General features: G+C 37.6%; 1 protein-coding gene across 1 annotated transcript in view; it reads left to right on the forward strand.

Moving 5' to 3' along the window:
• The first annotated feature begins 14239 nt into the window (after positions 1 to 14239).
• Positions 14240 to 16659, forward strand: part of RMDN1 (regulator of microtubule dynamics 1) — a 32148-nt gene continuing 29728 nt past the window's right edge. Inside the window, exon 1 of the mRNA XM_074270149.1 lies at positions 14240 to 14578. Coding sequence (XP_074126250.1) covers positions 14450 to 14578 — 129 coding nt within the window. The 5' untranslated portion in view covers positions 14240 to 14449. The remainder of the gene's footprint in view (positions 14579 to 16659) is intronic.

A 16659-nucleotide genomic window follows, 5' to 3' on the forward strand; every position in this document is an offset into this window, starting at 1 on the left:
TGTAATGTTTGGGCTAGCTTTCTGGAGGTCCTTGGGACCAGCCTGAGTCCTTGATCTTAGTGGAGAAGTGATGAAGGACAGCACCCACAAGACAATAAATAGAATGTCTCTCTTTAACCCTTATATACCTTATTGTAATTACATCACTACACCATACTGAATATGTGTGAACTAGAGTACCATTACATCACCATGTTAAGTACTAAGTAGAATTGGGGTAGGTGTGAAGGGAGCTGAAATTACCTAGCCTAAAAACTACCAAAGATCTCAAGAAAACTCAAAGACCTTATACATGAGCAAAGAACTCAACAAGGAAAATATTAACATATATGTACTAAAAAAAAAAAAAAAAAAAAAACATAATTCTCATCAATTCCACTGAGTTAACACCTTGTTTCAAGGTGACTTGTCAGGGAGGTGAGAACACCAAGCCAGCTATTGTTAGCCGGTTTCCTCTGGGCAGAAGGGTCTTACTTAAAACAGGTATACATAAATCCATCAGCATGGAAAGTATTAATAAGCACATAGTAATATAACACAGGCTAGTAGTGATGTAACAAACAACATGAATCAACATGAGGAATTATACATGTTTAAGTCCTAGAAGGAGGGTATACAAATAACCACCCAACATGCACGTCCTTCAGCAGCCAAGAGATAGTCCAAACCCTTTCTTTTGTTTTTGGAGGAGTGTCTTGATGTCTCTGTTTCTCCTCTCTACTATTGCCTGTCCTTGAGGTTTAAAGGGTATAACAGTGATGCATGAAATCTGATACTGTGCAGTATCAATGTTTAAAAGTATATGCAGGTCCATTGTCTGTTTTTATTGCTTGTGGCACACTTATAATTGCAAATGCTTGTATAAGGAATTCAGTGACCACTCAGGCTGTCTCTTTTACTGCTGGTATTGCAAAAGTGAATCCTGAAAAGGTGTCTACCACAACATGGATAAAAAATAGACAACCAAAAGATTTATAGTGGGTCACATCCATTTGCCAAATTTCATTGGGTCTTAAACCACGAGGGTTCTTCCCTGGAGGGAATGTAGGAGTATGGAAAGGAAAGCAAGCTGGACAGGCTTTTACTATGCTCCTAGTCAGGGAGCTTCCTTTCTTGTTTTCCCAAATTGAAAACATAAAGGTCAGGCAGCCTGATGATATTTAAAATGAGATTCTTGGGCTGCCTGAAATAAAAGAGTATTGGTCAATATGGTTAGAAGGCTATCTGCCTTTGAATTACCATCAAAAATAGGACCTGGAAGTCCACTATGAGAGTGCAAGATATAAATTTTACCTGGATGCTTTCTCACTTACTCTTGAAGTTCTTTAAAGAGCTGATAAATATTGGAAGCTACAAATTTTATTTGGGCTGTAGAAATTCTTTGTATCACAATTATGTAATAGCTGGGTTATCTTTAATGAACACCTGTGTGTAAAATTTGGACCTGTGCTTATAAAATTTGCCACTTTGGGATGGTTTCATAGCATACATTAATTTGTGTGTTGGTATAAAAGGTATTTTTTCTTGTCAGGTCTTTATCCCAGATAATTGTACCACTCACTTAATGGCCTTTAATAAAATTCTAGCCACAAGCACTGGGTAAGGAGTTAGTTGTGCTGGAAGGTTCACCCACTCTATCACACTGTCTCCTTGATGAAGGACTGCTGTGGGTGCCTCTTTTGTAACAAAAACTTATATATTTCCAAAGATTTTTGAGTGACTCAACCACATTGGATAAAGCCAGCTCAACTTCTCTCAAAGCCTCTTGAGCTTCTTTTGTAAGCTTGTGTGGTGATTTTAAAGGTGATTTTCTCCTCAATGGTTGCAATTGATAGGTAGTCAAGTCTAACACTGGATGCATCCATTGGATATCTCCTATCAATTTCTGAAAGTCATTTAAGGTATTCAACTTCTTTGTTTTTAAAGAAAGTTTTTGTATTGTAAGCGCCTTAGGATATACTTCATATCCTAAATATTGAAAAGGAGTATGTCTTTGAATTTTTCTGGAGCTATATGCAATTTGTAGTTCCTTAGTGTTTCTATTATTTTTTTGTAGACATGCTTTAACATTTGCTCCTCAGATGCACAGCCCAATGCATTGCCCATGTAATGTAATAACATAACTTTTGGAAATGCTTTTCTTATTGAAGTAAGAGCAGCAGCAACATACATTTGACACATAGTAGGGCTATTTTTCATTCCCTATGGCAAAATTGTCCATTCATATCTTTTATAAGGCTCAGCTAAGTTAATGCTGGGCACTGAAAAGGGAAATCTTTTCATATTCTCCTTATCTAGAGGGATAGAATAAAACAAACCAAAGAGCCCATTCTCTAGACAATTGAGTAGGAGATAGAAGTCCAGGCTGAAGAATTCCCATAGTTTCCATCTGTTCATTTACTTTTCTTAAATCAGTCAATATCCTCCATTTTCCAGATTTTTTTTTTTAACAACAAATACAGGGGAATTCCAAGGACTAAAGAGAGGTTGTAAGTGTGGTTGTAAGTGTCCTTGGTCAAGTTGCTCTTGTACTATATCTAGAAAGGCCTGAATTCCATCACTAGTGAAGGGCCACTGTTCTACCCACAGTGGTGTATCAGTTTTCCATTGAATGGGAACAGATGAGAGTATAGGCAGGCTTTCAACAGCAGCCTGCCTAAAAAGCTGAAGTACTCAATTATAATCCTAACTGTTGTAAGATATCACTTTCCCACAGATTGATGGGGATTTTTTTCAACTAAAAAAGGGAGTAAAAACTCGTTTCACCTTCAAATATCCATCTCAAAGGGGTAACACTAACTTCAGCTGCTATTGATCTTCCTACACCAGACATGTAGATGTCTGCCTTAATCTTTAGCCAGTGACTGGGCCAATTGACAGCTCTAATGACTGTATGATCTGCACCTGTGTCTACCAATCCTTCCAATGGTATGCCATTTACATAGATAATGAGCATAGGTTAGTCAGCTGTAACAACTACCGTCCAGAATATTCCTGGTTTCTTCTGCTTGAAGTCAGAATCTTGGCAACTATCACTAGATTGCCTATTAGGAATGTGTTTTGTAAGCACTCTCAGGAGGTGAAATGGTCAAGCCTACTGTGCCTGGAGGCAAGGGATCAGTAGGCTGGAAAGGAATAGATTTCAGCTCTCCAGGGGATATCTCAGTAGTCCCAGCTGTATACAATTCTATTCCCCTGAATTGCAATCCCTTTCTAGTATAAAGTTGCTTCTCAATATGATTGATCATGTTGGAATCTAAAGACTCTCTGGATGTAGCATCTGCTGCCATCATGCCCTAAGTGTTTTTTGCCTATGGCTCTAGGGTTCCCCGATTCCCATTTCCCTGAGTCATTCCACATTCTGATGCCCAATGGAAGCCCTTGTTGCATTTTGGACATGGGGTTTTGGGTCTTGTTTTCCTACACTGTTGTCTTACTCTGTCTCTTTGCCTACATTGAGCTTTCAGATGCCCTGCTTTACCACATTGAAAGCATTGGTGAGTCTCTCTGGAAGTCCCTTGCTGAGAGGGACCCTGTCTTCCCATGATCTGCATCATAGCCTGGGTATAAAAGGTATTTGTGCCTACTGTGGCACAGCATCTTATGATCCCCTCCAAAGGAGCATCCTTGTGTAGTCCCAGTATAATTCTTCTACAAACCTCATTAGCATTTTCTTTAGCAAGTTGTCTTATAATTTCTTTTGCTATATTTTCACCAATAATTCATATGACAGCTGTCTGCAGACATCCCACAAAATCAGCAAAGGGTTCATTTGGACCTTGTACTATTTTCATGAAGCCTTTCCCTCTATCTTGTCTTCCTGGTAGTGTGCCCCATGCTTGGTAGCAGCAGCAGCAATTTGCTCATATGTTGTTCTAGGATAATTAATCTGTGCTAAAGTGTCTACATAAAGACCTACACCTATTAGGTGGTATATTAACTCCAGATTGCCTGTTTCATTGGGCTTGTATTCTACAGAGTTCACTATACTCAGAAAACCACAATAAGTTTTGTCCAGGTTCTAAACATGTCCTTGCTATAGGTTTCAAATCTTTAGGGGTTAAAACTTCAAAAGCCTAATTCTCTAATAACATCTTTACATAAGACAATGTAGACCCAAAAAGAGTGCAAGCCTTTTTCAGATCTTTGGTGATTTCTAGATTAAATGGAATGTATTTTCTTTTTTCTTGACCAGAAGAGTCAAACTCTTCAATCACAGGGTATGCTTCTATTTTCAAATCAGATATATCCTGTCCTTCATTTTTAGCTTTAATCCAAGACTGCAAACTCCAAAAGACATAGTGGATAAATGTTATAATTCAAACCAGAAACAAGGTCTATACGAAGACCTTTTATTACAATGGAAAAGACAGTCAAATAACACAAAAGTATTCTGTACACACATAAAATACAAGAAAGAATGAAATCACACATTCCAAAGAACATTTAAGGCAGAATGCAGCCCAGAAAGATTCCAGCAAATCAGAGCTTAATCATAAATTTTTAAAGATGAATGTTCAATAATAAAGAGAAAATTGAAATATTCTTAAAAAGAAAACCAGATTTAACAAAAGTATTTGCTTCCTGAACACACAGATAATAGAAATGCAAGAGGTGTGAATGAATGCAGCAGCTAAGGACAGAAATAAAAACTGAATGACAGTAGACATACCAGTACAAGACTTCTTTCTAAATGAACCCAAGATAGGGGTAGAGGCAAAAATTAGGTAGACTTAACATTATGGACAAAACCTAGTGACATTCTGCCTATAGTGCATTAATATATTTTATGGGATTACATTATAAAATGAGAAAATGAATGAAAAAAGGAGAAGTGTACATAAGTCAAATCAAGAGCTAGCAATAAAAGGAAAGTTAATCTAGGGGTCTCAGAAAAAGAAACATGTACAGGGAAGTAGATGAAAAGAAGTGGGGAGAGGTTTGAAAGTTGAGGGAAAGAAGTGAGAACTTGTTTTGGTATCAATAGAGGACAATTCTGATGAATATTTCTATGGGTAAAAAGAGATATTCTGTGAAAGGAGATAGGTACTTTGAGTATTGTTGTCTAAGGGATTTGATGCTAGAAAAGACCACTTGTCCTATCTTGAGAGGAGGGAATTGAATTCCTAGAAGCAACTGACAACTGAGAGAGTGGGAGATCATGAACCTAAGGAAATGATTTTTTTTTAGATTCTTTTTTTCCCTTTATTAAAACTTTCTATTTTTCAAAATATATGCGTGGGCAGTTCTTCAAAATTAGCTTTTGCAAAACCTTGTGTTCCAATTTTTCCCCTTTCTCCCTCCCCCCCAGATGGCAAATAGTCCAATATATGTTAAACATGGTAGAAATATATGTTAAATCCAATATATGCATACATATTTATACAATTATCTTGCTGCACACAAAAAAAAATCAAATCAAACAAAAAGAAGAGAGAGAGAGAGAGAGAGAGAGAGAGAGAGAGAGAGAGAGAGAGAGAGAGAGAGAAAGAGAGAGAAACAAAATAAAATGCAAGCAAAACAACAACAACAAAAAGTGAAAATACTATGTTGTGAACCACACTCAGTTCCCTCAGTTCCCTCTCTCTGGGTGTAGATGGCTCTCTTCATCACTAAACCATTGGATTTGGTCTGAATCATCTTATGTTTGAAGAGAGCAAAGTTTTTTTTTTGTTGTTGTTTTTTGGGTTTTTTCCCCCCTAAGGAAAATATTTTGAGGCAAATATAGAAAAGAAGATAATTCGATTTGGGAAGAGGATATAGATTAATGGTAGATTGAATAATCAGAGATATGGTGCATTTCTTCTCTGTCATCTGCAGGAATTAATTTTATCCTGGGAGGAAGGTACAATGAAAAATGGAAATCCAAAAAATAAATTCTGTAAGAAAATTTTAAAAACCTACCTAAAGGATAGAGCACAGAATATCTCAGATGTTTCAATTTCATGAGAAGAAGAAAGCAGAATTATATAATTATAAAAATAAGAAAAAGAAAATGAGGATCTAGAGTAAATAGAAAGAAAGAATGGATAATGAAGAGAATGAGAGATCTCTGGAAAGGGGTGTAAGAAATGAAACTTAAAGAACTAATCAAAAGGATTAACCTTCAGAGAGGAAGGGGGAATCTACTTGACTAAAGGAAAGGGGAAAGATGTGTGTGTATGTGTGTAACCAGATAAAAGAAACTAACAAGTGAAGTACCAAAAAGAATAAGTAGCTAGAGGAAAGAAGAGATACAGGATGAGAGAAATAGAGTCTTTGGGAATAAGAATGCCTTAAAAAAAATAAACTAAAATATCTGAAGGAACATGGTGCTATTTTTATAGCTGAAGAGGGAAAAAAATAATCACAACTTTAAATATTAAATACAAATGGAAGACAATATAAATATAATTCATAACTTTAAATATGAATGGATCAAACAATCTAATAAAACAAAAAAGTGACAGAATGAATAAGAAAAAACCCAACTATCTGTTGGTTACAAGAAATACATTTTAAACATACTTCCACAGAACAAAGCTGAGAGGATAGAAAAATATTTAATACATGAAGTGAATCCAAAAAAGCAGAAGTTGAAATAATCCCATCTGTCAAAGCAAAAAACACTCAAAAATAAAAAGAAATAAACAAGAACACTAACCATAGTTTTAGGAACAGTAGGAAACATCAATATCAGTAATAAACTCATATGCTCTAGATGCCTTAGCAGCCAAATTCATAAAGGAAATATGAACTGAGTCACAAGAAGTCATGAACAATAACATAATAATGAAAGGAAACTTCAATATTCCTCTCTCAGTTTTGAGAAAGAAAAATAAACAAGAAAGAAAATATGGAATTAAATAAATTCCTGAAGAAACAATAGGGGAAAGACTTAAGGCATCTTTTAAATGAGAATGAAAAAGAATATGCATATTTCTCAGTACCATATGAATTTTTTTACAAAAATCGACCACATTTTATTGCAAACAAATATGAAATATAGAGATAATGAATATATACATTCTCTACAGACAGACTGTAATGCAGTAAAAATAGTCAAGGTTCAGGGACCACAACAAAAAAAAAACCCTAAAAATTTCAAACAAACATAATGCAGATCCAACTGGAGATTTAACAATAAAATTCTAAATAACGAATGAATCAAACAGTAAATTATAGAACCAATTAATAATTATGTGAAAGAAGATTATAATGATGAAACAATATATTTAAATTTCTTGCATATAGCTAAAGCAGTTCTCAGGAAACAGTCATATTCCTTCAAACTTATGTTAATAAAATTGAAAAAGAAAATATTAATGATCTGGATATGCATTTAAGAATTTTTTTTTTATTTTCAAAGCATATCCATGGATAATTTTTCAACATTGACCCTTGCAAAACCTTGTGTTCCAAATTTTTCCTCCTTTTCCCCCCAACCCCTCCTCTAGATATATCCAATATATTTTAAACATGTTTAAAATATATTTTAAATCCAATATATGTATACATATTTATAGTTATCTTGCTGTACAAGAAAAATCAGATCAAAAAGGAAAAAAATTGAGAAAGAAAACAAAATGTAAGCAAAGAACAAAAAAGTGAAAGTGCTATGTTGTGATCCATACTCAGTTGTCACAGTCTTCTCTCTGAGTGCAGAAGTCTCTCTTCATCACAAGATCATTGGAATTGACTTCAATCATCTCATTCTTGAAAAGAGCCATGTCTATCAGAATTGATCATTGTATAATCTTGTTGTTGCTGTGATCTCTTGGATCTGCTTATTTCACTTCACTCATCAATTCATATAAGTCTCTCCAGGCCTCTCTGAAATCATCCTGCTGATCATTTCAATAATATTCCATATCATTCATATACAAAAATTTATCTAGCCATTCTCCAACTGAGGGGCATCCATTCAGTTTCCAGTTTCTTGTCACTACACAAAGGCTGCCACAAACAATTTTGCACATGTGGGTCCCTTTCCCTCCTTTAAGATCTCTTTGGATTATAATTCCAGTAAAAACACTGCTGGATCAAAGTGGATGCACATTTTGAAAACCTTTGAGTATAGTCTGGATATTCATTTTAAACAATTAGAAAGCCAACAAATAAACAAATCTAAAATAAGCATGAGGGATATTTAAAAATTAGAAGAGAAATAGAAGCAAAAAAGTAAATAAAGCCCCAACCTACAGAAATGATAAATAACACTAAAAGTCTGCTCTTTGATAACAATAGTAAAATTAATAAACCTTTAGGACAGAAATTCAAATCAATAAAATTACAAATAAGCACAGTGAAATAACAACAAAACTAGACATGCAGTTACATGTTAATAAACCTAGGAATACAAAAGAAATAGAGGAATGTTTTCAAAAAATATAAAACATCTTAACTATAAGAAAGCCAGATAGAGATCTTAAACAACCAATCTCAGCAAAAGAAAAAGCTCTAGCTGTAAAGGAACTATCAACGAAAAACCCGTGCTGATGGATTTATAAAAGAATTACATAAAATTCTTAAAGAATGGGTGGTGCCAATTCTTTACAAATTAGTCTCAAAAACTGAGAAAAAAAGATGCCCTATCAGAATGCATTTATGAAACAAATGCATAAACCATGGAAAAATAAAATACAAAAAGAAAACTACAGGCCAATGTCATTACTGAATAATTTTTAAACAAAATCCTAACAGACTATAGTAATTTATCCAAGAAAATATTTATCATGCCCAAGTGAGATTTATACCTGGCATGCAAAGATGATTCAACATTAGGAAAATGATTGATATAATCAATCATATTAAAAAGCAAAACATTCAAAACACATGATCATCTGAATAGATGGAGAAAATATTTTGCTTTTTTATGATAAAAACCCTACAAAGTATAGGTGTAGAGAGCCTTTTTTTTAAATATTAGAAAATGCAGGGAGGCAGCTAGGTGGTACAGTAGATAGAGCACCAGCCCTGAAGTCAGGAGGATCTGAGTTCAAATCTGATCTCAGATACTTAACACTTCCTAGTTGTGTGACCCTGGACAAGTCAGTTAACCCCATTGCTTTGGCAAAATAAATAAAGAAATAAAATAAAAAGCATTTATCTTGCATGCATCTTGTGCAAGGGAAAGATATTAGATATTAGAATCTTTCCCAATAAGTACAGAAGTAAAACAAGGATTCTAATTCTCCTCACTATTATTTGATATAGTTTTATAAATGCTAGCAACAGAAAATTCAAGAAAGAAAAGTTAAAGGCATAAAGATATGCAAAGAAGAGATAAAATTGTTTCTATTTGATAATAATAAGATGGTAAGAAAATCGTAGGGAATTAGCAAAAATACTAACAATTAGTAGCTTTAGCAAGTCAAAGAGTATAAAATAAACCCTCAAAAATCAACACCATTTCTACATAATAATAACAGAATCCTTTAAAAAAATAGGGAAATTCCATTCCAAATAACTACAAAATGAATAAAACATCTAGGGGGTCAATCTATCTATTTTCTCACCTTAGAGTTCTTTATATCAATCACAAGTGCAGCTCCTATCCTCTAAGACTGGAGACTTAACCTAAGATTAAAGGCCCCTGATGTGGCAGTTAAAATGCTTCAGGAGACATGATTTCTGGATAATTTAATTATTTTGTTAATAAGGTCATTTGTCAATCTCTCAGACAAAAATCCCTAGTGGCTGTGGGGTCATATTTTATTTGCCCTTCAAAGAGTGGATGTTTCTGAGGAATCACAATGGATTGATTAACACAATGGAAGATATGGGCTATTTTAAAATGAAGATTTTAGGGTAGGTGACTAGATCACTCAAATCAGGGTCAAAGAGACTTCAATTTCCATATTAGAATAAAGACATTAGCCCCAAACTTGGAATTTGTTTAACTGTCTGATTAGATCTTGTCCTGGGTAAATCTTTAGGACAGATTTCCCATTATGGTTGGTTTCTGGATGAGAAAGAAAAAAAGGGGAGAAACCTCAGACCTAAAACAATAATTAGTCATTAAACATGAGAGAAATATCCATTTCTCATAGATTTCCATAGATTTCAGGTACCCTTTATCTTGGAAAAGAAGAAAAATGCATCCTTACTTCAATATAATCCAATGCATTGTAGTGTATTTAAAAACACTATTCTGTGAAGTGCCTTCCCCAATTATTTATCTTGACCTTGCTTTGTGTATGCTTCCATGTTGCCTCTCCAATTAGATTATAAATTCCTTGAAAGCAGAGACTGTTTTTTTCCTCTTTTTTCATTGCCAGGAGATTAGCACAATGCCTGAAACATAATGCTTATTGTTCTTGAATTGTCTGATTCTTTGTGACCCTATCTGAGGTTTTCTTTGGAAGGATACTGGAGTGGTTTACCATTTCCTTTTCCAGAACATTTTACAGATGAGGAAACTGAGGCAAATAGGGCTAAGTGACTTGTCCAGGGTCGTACAGTTAGAAAGTGTCTGAGGTAGAATTTGAACTCATCTTCTGGACTCCAGATTCAGTACTCTATTCAGTTCAGCATCCATCTAACTTCCCAGTGAATACTTAATAAATGTTGATTGTGAAAAGTTAATACAGATGTCACTAGACTGTCAGAGGTATCCTGGACACCCCCCCACCCCCGGTTAAATACCCCTGCCCTAAAGAATGCAATGCTCTTTGTAACCTTTAAAGCACTATTATCTGTGGTTATTGTTGCCAGGGCACTTGAGTCTAGTTGTACATAAGATAGAATTTGGGGCACCTGCCAGGTTTTTCTGTGCACTAGAAGGAAATTCTTGCACAACAGACTTGGAACCCATAGATCACCTGGCCTGGAGTCAGTTAACAAGCCAATCAGCATTTATTAAAGGTCTACTATGTTTAAGGCACTGTGCCAAGTGCTGGGGAAATAAGGCAACAAAACAAAACAACAAAAAACCAGTCCCTCTTCTTTTTGCCTTGTTTCACTTTTATTTTCCCCAGTTACATATAATAAAAATTCTTTTAAACTTTGCGTTCTAGATTTTTTCCCCTTTCTCACTGAGAAGGTGCATGTGAAGTTATGCAAAACAGGGAGGATTTTGGGAAGATGGTGGAGTAGATTAGTAGATTTCAAACTTTCCAGATTTCCCCCCAATATAGAACAAATTTGCACTTCAGGGCGAATATAGACTGGTGAAAAATCAAGAAGACTTGGGCAGAACAGGAGTCTTCCCAATACGACCCAAGAATATATCTAGAAAGCTCCCAGGCTAGGGATTAATCTAAAGGAAGTGCAAAATCCTTTGGGCTAGCTCCCCACTGATACCAAGTGGGAACCCCTGGATGAGCTGAACTCTGTTGGTCAGCAGGAACCACAGACATTTTCACTTCCCTAACTTCATGTGAGCTGGGGTCTGAGTCTGAGAAGACTGAGGGAATCTTAGCTTGACCTTAGCAAGGTCAAGATAAATAATTGGGGAAGGCACTTCACAGAATAGTGTTTTTAAATACACTACAATGCATTGGATTATATTGAAGTAAGGATGCATTTTTCTTCTTTTCCAAGATAAAGGGTACCTGAATACCAGGCCCAGCTGTGCTGTAGAGCTGGGGCCCTGGGTGAGAAGGAAGCAGCACCCAGTGAGTACAGAGGCAGTGGGGCAGGGATGCTGTTGGCTGCCAGCACTTGCAGGAGAGGGGAACTTTAGGTTTGGGGTCCTAAGTCAGAGGGGAGAGATGAAGTGAAACTAGAGCACCATCTCCCCACCCCATGATTAGCAAGGCTTATACCTATACTTCTCATTTAAAAAAAAAAAAATTAACCAGCTTAAAAAAAAATCTTTACTATAGAAACTTGCTAAGGCAATAGGGATGATCGAGGTTCATTTTCAGAGAAGGATACTGAAGTAAAAAGAGCTTCTCCTATCCCAAAGAGAAAATGGTAAACAGCTCCTTTCCCAGAGAGAATTTATAGAAGAACTCAAAAAAGAATTTAAAAATCAAATGATAAGCACTGAGGAAAAACTAAAAAAAATCCAAGAAAAACAAGATTATGGAAAAAAGTTAATCAACTAGAAAAGGAAAAATAGAGTCTAAAGAAGAAAATAACTCTGAAAATTAGAATTGGGCAAGGGGAAGCCAGTGAAGTTATAAGAGAAATAACAAAATAAAATATAAAGAATGAAAAATAGAACAAAATAGAACAGAATATGAAAATAAGAAAAACAACAGATCTGGAGAACAGATCAAGAAGAGAAAATATAAGAATAATTGAAATCCCTGAAAGCTGTGACCAGTCAAAAAACAACCTTGACACAATAATGCAAGAAATAATCCAAGAAAATTGTCCAAAGTGATATGAAGGGAAAGTAGAAATAGAAAAAAAAAATCTACTGATCACTACCTCAAATAAACCCTTTGTGGAAAATACATAGGAATAGTATTGCCAAATTTCGAAACCCCTAGATCAAAGAGAAAATTTTGCAAGAAACAAAACAAAACAAAACAAAACAATTCAAATATGCTGGAGCTACAATTAAAATTGTACAGGACTTCTGAGCAGCCATAAAAGACTGTAAGTCCTGGAATTGTATATATCAGCAATCAAAAGAACTAGGCGTATGGTCAAAAATATCATATCCAGCAAAATTATCTATAATATTGAATTAAAAAAATGGACATTCAACAAACTTGCAGATTTTCAGGATTTCCAACCAAATCCGAACTTAATAGAAAATTTAGTGTATAAGAGCCAATATCAAAGATTAATTTCAAGGAACTGAAAAGGCTGAATTGTTTATATTTTATACATGGAAATGTATAGCATGTCTTTAGGATTGACATCAGTAATTGGGTAGCTCAAAAGAAAGATTGGGGCAGAGGGGAGTATGATCTGACTCTAAAAAATAAAAACTGCAGAGCAAGAATAGACAGAGGAATCGAGGGTGGGAGAGAGCTTTTAGTTCTGAAAACCTACTCATATCAGGAATGGGTTAAATAAGTAACATTACACATGTACCAAGAAGGATGTGGCACTCTCCAAAATCTATAAAGAAATAATTGAGGAGGGGTAAAAAGAGGGAATAGGATAAGATGGGGTCTAGAAGGATGTGGAGATTGATGACAGTGGGATAAAGGAAAAGAGATAAAGGCAAGAGATAAAGGAACAGGTGGTCTACAGAAGAGTATTAATGGTAGTAGGGCAAGGTATGTAGATAATAGGCAAGGAATAAAGATGGGAAAAAGAGTAACATAAAATAAGCTAGGCGTACAAAAGAGTGTTTTTAATCAGTGATATAAGGTGCATAAATTAATGGGAATAGTGTAAAGAAGGAAGGGTGAGGGAAGATGATAAGGCAGGGGTCCACGGATGGGGGGGAGGTTAAATAATAGCAAGACAAGTTAAGGAGCAGAATTAAAGTAGAAGAGGTTTAGGAAATAAAAGATATACAGAAGCACTGCATCATGGCTCCGGTGTAGAATTTACTAGAAAAAAAAAGTAGGACTACTAATCATGGATCTTAGACAAAGTCAAACCTAAAGATCAAGAGAGAAATCTACAGTATATGTCAATATGTATATGTATATTACTGTTTTAGATGCATGTTTACATATAGGTAAATGCACGTATATATATGGATGTATGTGTGTGAGTATATGTGGGCCTACATATGTAGATTAAAGTATGTATATGTTCTGTGCTGAATTGTAGTCTGCCTGGGGGATGAAAGGGGAAAAAGAATAAAGTAAAAAATACTCCGCAGAGAATAAAAGAATGGCCTACAAGGAAGCGAAGATGGACACTCATGAATATAATTTCTTCTATTATCGATATACTTTTTTGAAATGGATATTTTGAATCCTTCCTGATGTTCTGCTTGGACACATGATTATTTTTTTCTTTTCTTTTTTTTTTTTCTATTGTTTTTTTCTTATTTTGTATTTAGTTCAATTTAAGAAAAAAGAAGTTATGCAAAACATTGCCATAAAAGTCATGCTGTGAAAGAAAATATAAATTCTCCTCTCTTCCCAAAAAAACAAAGCCTCAAGAAAAATAAAGTCAGAACAAGTATTCTTCAGTCTGTATCAGTCACAGTGAATTATTTTTAACATTTTTCATCATTAGTCCTTCAGAGTAGCTGTAGATCCAGCTGTTTTTCCCACAAACACGCTCTTGACTTTGTACACGGTACACTGCCTTCTTGTCCCACTTTTTAAGAAAGACCAAAAGCAACAATGCCAGCCCCCAGAGCGAAGGGCATGCGTCTGCGCATGCTCCGGGTTCGCGGGGCGCTGGGGGCGGGGCCTTCCCGGGAAGGTGCCGCTCACTGGTCTCCGCCGTGGGGCCGGAACGACCGGGGCCTGGCCGCTGTTTCCCCTCGCGGCACTTCCTAGGCCGCACCTGCTCCGCTTAGCTCCCTCTGGCCCTTTGAGGGGCGGGGCCGAGGACCGGACTCCCTCCTGGCGGCTCGGCCCGCGGCGTATTCCCGGCGATGGCGTTGGCGGCGCGGCTCCGCTGGCTTCTCCCGCACCTTCGCTCGGGGCTCCGGGTTCCGCCGGGAATCCGGGCTGCGGGCTGCGGGCGGCGGGGCGGTCCCAGCCTTTGGCTAGGTGGCAGCGAGGTATTTCCGCCGCCTCTCCCGGGGTGGGTGTCCGAGGTCCCGGCGAGGGTGGCTCGGGAGATGGGCTGCTGAAGCGTGGGGAGAAGGTGGGAGACGGGTTTGGAAGAACCGGGTTTGGATCCCGCCCCAGCCTCCCACGAGCCTCGTCTTCGGGGGGGAAGTCACTCTGTTGGCCTCAGTTTCCTCCTCTGTACAATGGGGGTAATAATAGCCCGGGAGGATTGTGAGGAGCAGAGGAGATAACCGGTGCAGATGCTGTGCCAACCCAAACGCCTGCTCCCTTTCCCTTTCGGAGCCGCCCCGTGCACTCGGAGGCCTCCGCTTCCCTAAGTTCTGGATAGGCTTTGCTGGCGGCTTAGGACCTGAAGCCAAAGATCAGAAACCGTGTTTTGTTGACTCTCTGCTTGCATCATCCGCAGCCCATCGAAATTGGGAAATAGCGCTCGTGCCATTCCGGAATACCCAGTGTTCTATATCGTCTCTGGCTTATGCATTGTAACTTAGAGGTCATGTATTCCGTTTGATGCCATCCTTCTGACCGGCCTTCCGATTCCTTGCGATCGTGGTTCTCCACGTTCTGTGCAGCTGTTCCTTCTGAAGTCCTGAATGACCCGTCACCACATGCAGGTTGTGCTTGGCAGGCCTTGATGCTGTTGGCCAACCTCTTTTCCTTTTTTAAAAATCCTCTTCCCTGGGCTTTGTTGCTCTTCATTTCCTTTTAACTATTTTTATTTTAACTATTTCATTTTCACTTCACTGGCCGGCTCCTCATCTTTTGGCATCTTAAGCATGGGTGTGCCCCGGCTTCTATCCTGAACCCCCATTCCTTCTGCAGTTTTGTCCTTGACAGTCCCATCTATTCCCAATTCTGGCTTCGGCCATCACCTCTCTTCCCATAACTCCCAATCTCTTCCCTTCCGTCTTCCCAGACTTCTAGCTGCCCACTCGTTATACACCCGGGAGTCTTAGTCTCTTAGACAAAAGGATAAAAAACGTGCCATGAATTTATTCATCACGCAGTCAGGGAGAGAAGGTCTGTTCTGCTCGGCACACCTCGTGCAGTTTTGCTGGTCATCCTCAGTTCCTTTACTTTCACAATCCCTGTATCTAAACAGTAAGCCTTGTAGCTTCTGCCTTGTGATTGGCTCTCTTCTCCACAGACTCAGTTGTCATGGTGAAGTTATAGTGATAATTCTCGAATCTTTTACCCTTTCTCCTAACTTGTAGTCTCACATATCCAGCTGCCTGTTGAACAGTGTCCCATTGTCATCTTAGACTCAACATGTCCAAAATTGAACTCATCTTTTCTCCTAAACCTTTCCCTCTTTCCAACTTCGTATTTACTGTTATTAAGGGCACCTCTTCCTCCCAGTCACAGAGCTCACAATCTCGAATTGTCCTGCATCTTCCCTCTCTCCCCTCCTCATACCCGGTTTGTTTTCATGGCATTCATGAACTCTCTTGCTTACAGCCCTTTCTTTCCTTTGACAGTGCTACCTCACTTGTCCAGGCCCTTGTTATTTTATATCTGGACTGTTCCTGATGGGTCTACTTGCTATAAATCTCTCTCCACTCCAGTTCATTTATCTTCTACTCAGCTAAGTCAGTGTCCTCAAACTTTTTAAACAGAGGCCAGTTCACTGTCCCTTAGACTGTGGGAGGCCGGATTATAGTAAAAACAAGAACTCACACTCTGTCTCCGTCCCTCAGCCCATTTGCCATAACCGGCCGGGCGCATAAACGTCCTTAGCGGCCACATCTGGCCCGAGGGCCGTAGTTTGAGAACCCCTGGTCTAAGTGAGCATAAGTACAAGTCTGACCATGTCACCTCAACCACTCAAAAAACTCCCTATCCGTACTGATCAGATATAAAATCCTATGCATTCAGTCATCCACAATCCAGTCCCATCTGCTTTTCCAGTTTTCTTGACTCTTATTCTCCTCCACACACTCTTTGATCTGTTGGCAGTAGCTTCCTGGCTGTACCTCCCCAAGATATTACATTTCCTGATTCTATGAGTTTTAGTACTTCAAATTTTCTCCCTCTTTTTTCTTGGCTTCCCTTGCTTTCTTCAAAGCAA

Source organism: Sminthopsis crassicaudata, chromosome 1 (genome assembly GCF_048593235.1).
Source record: "Sminthopsis crassicaudata isolate SCR6 chromosome 1, ASM4859323v1, whole genome shotgun sequence".
Lineage (NCBI taxonomy): Eukaryota > Metazoa > Chordata > Mammalia > Dasyuromorphia > Dasyuridae > Sminthopsis > Sminthopsis crassicaudata.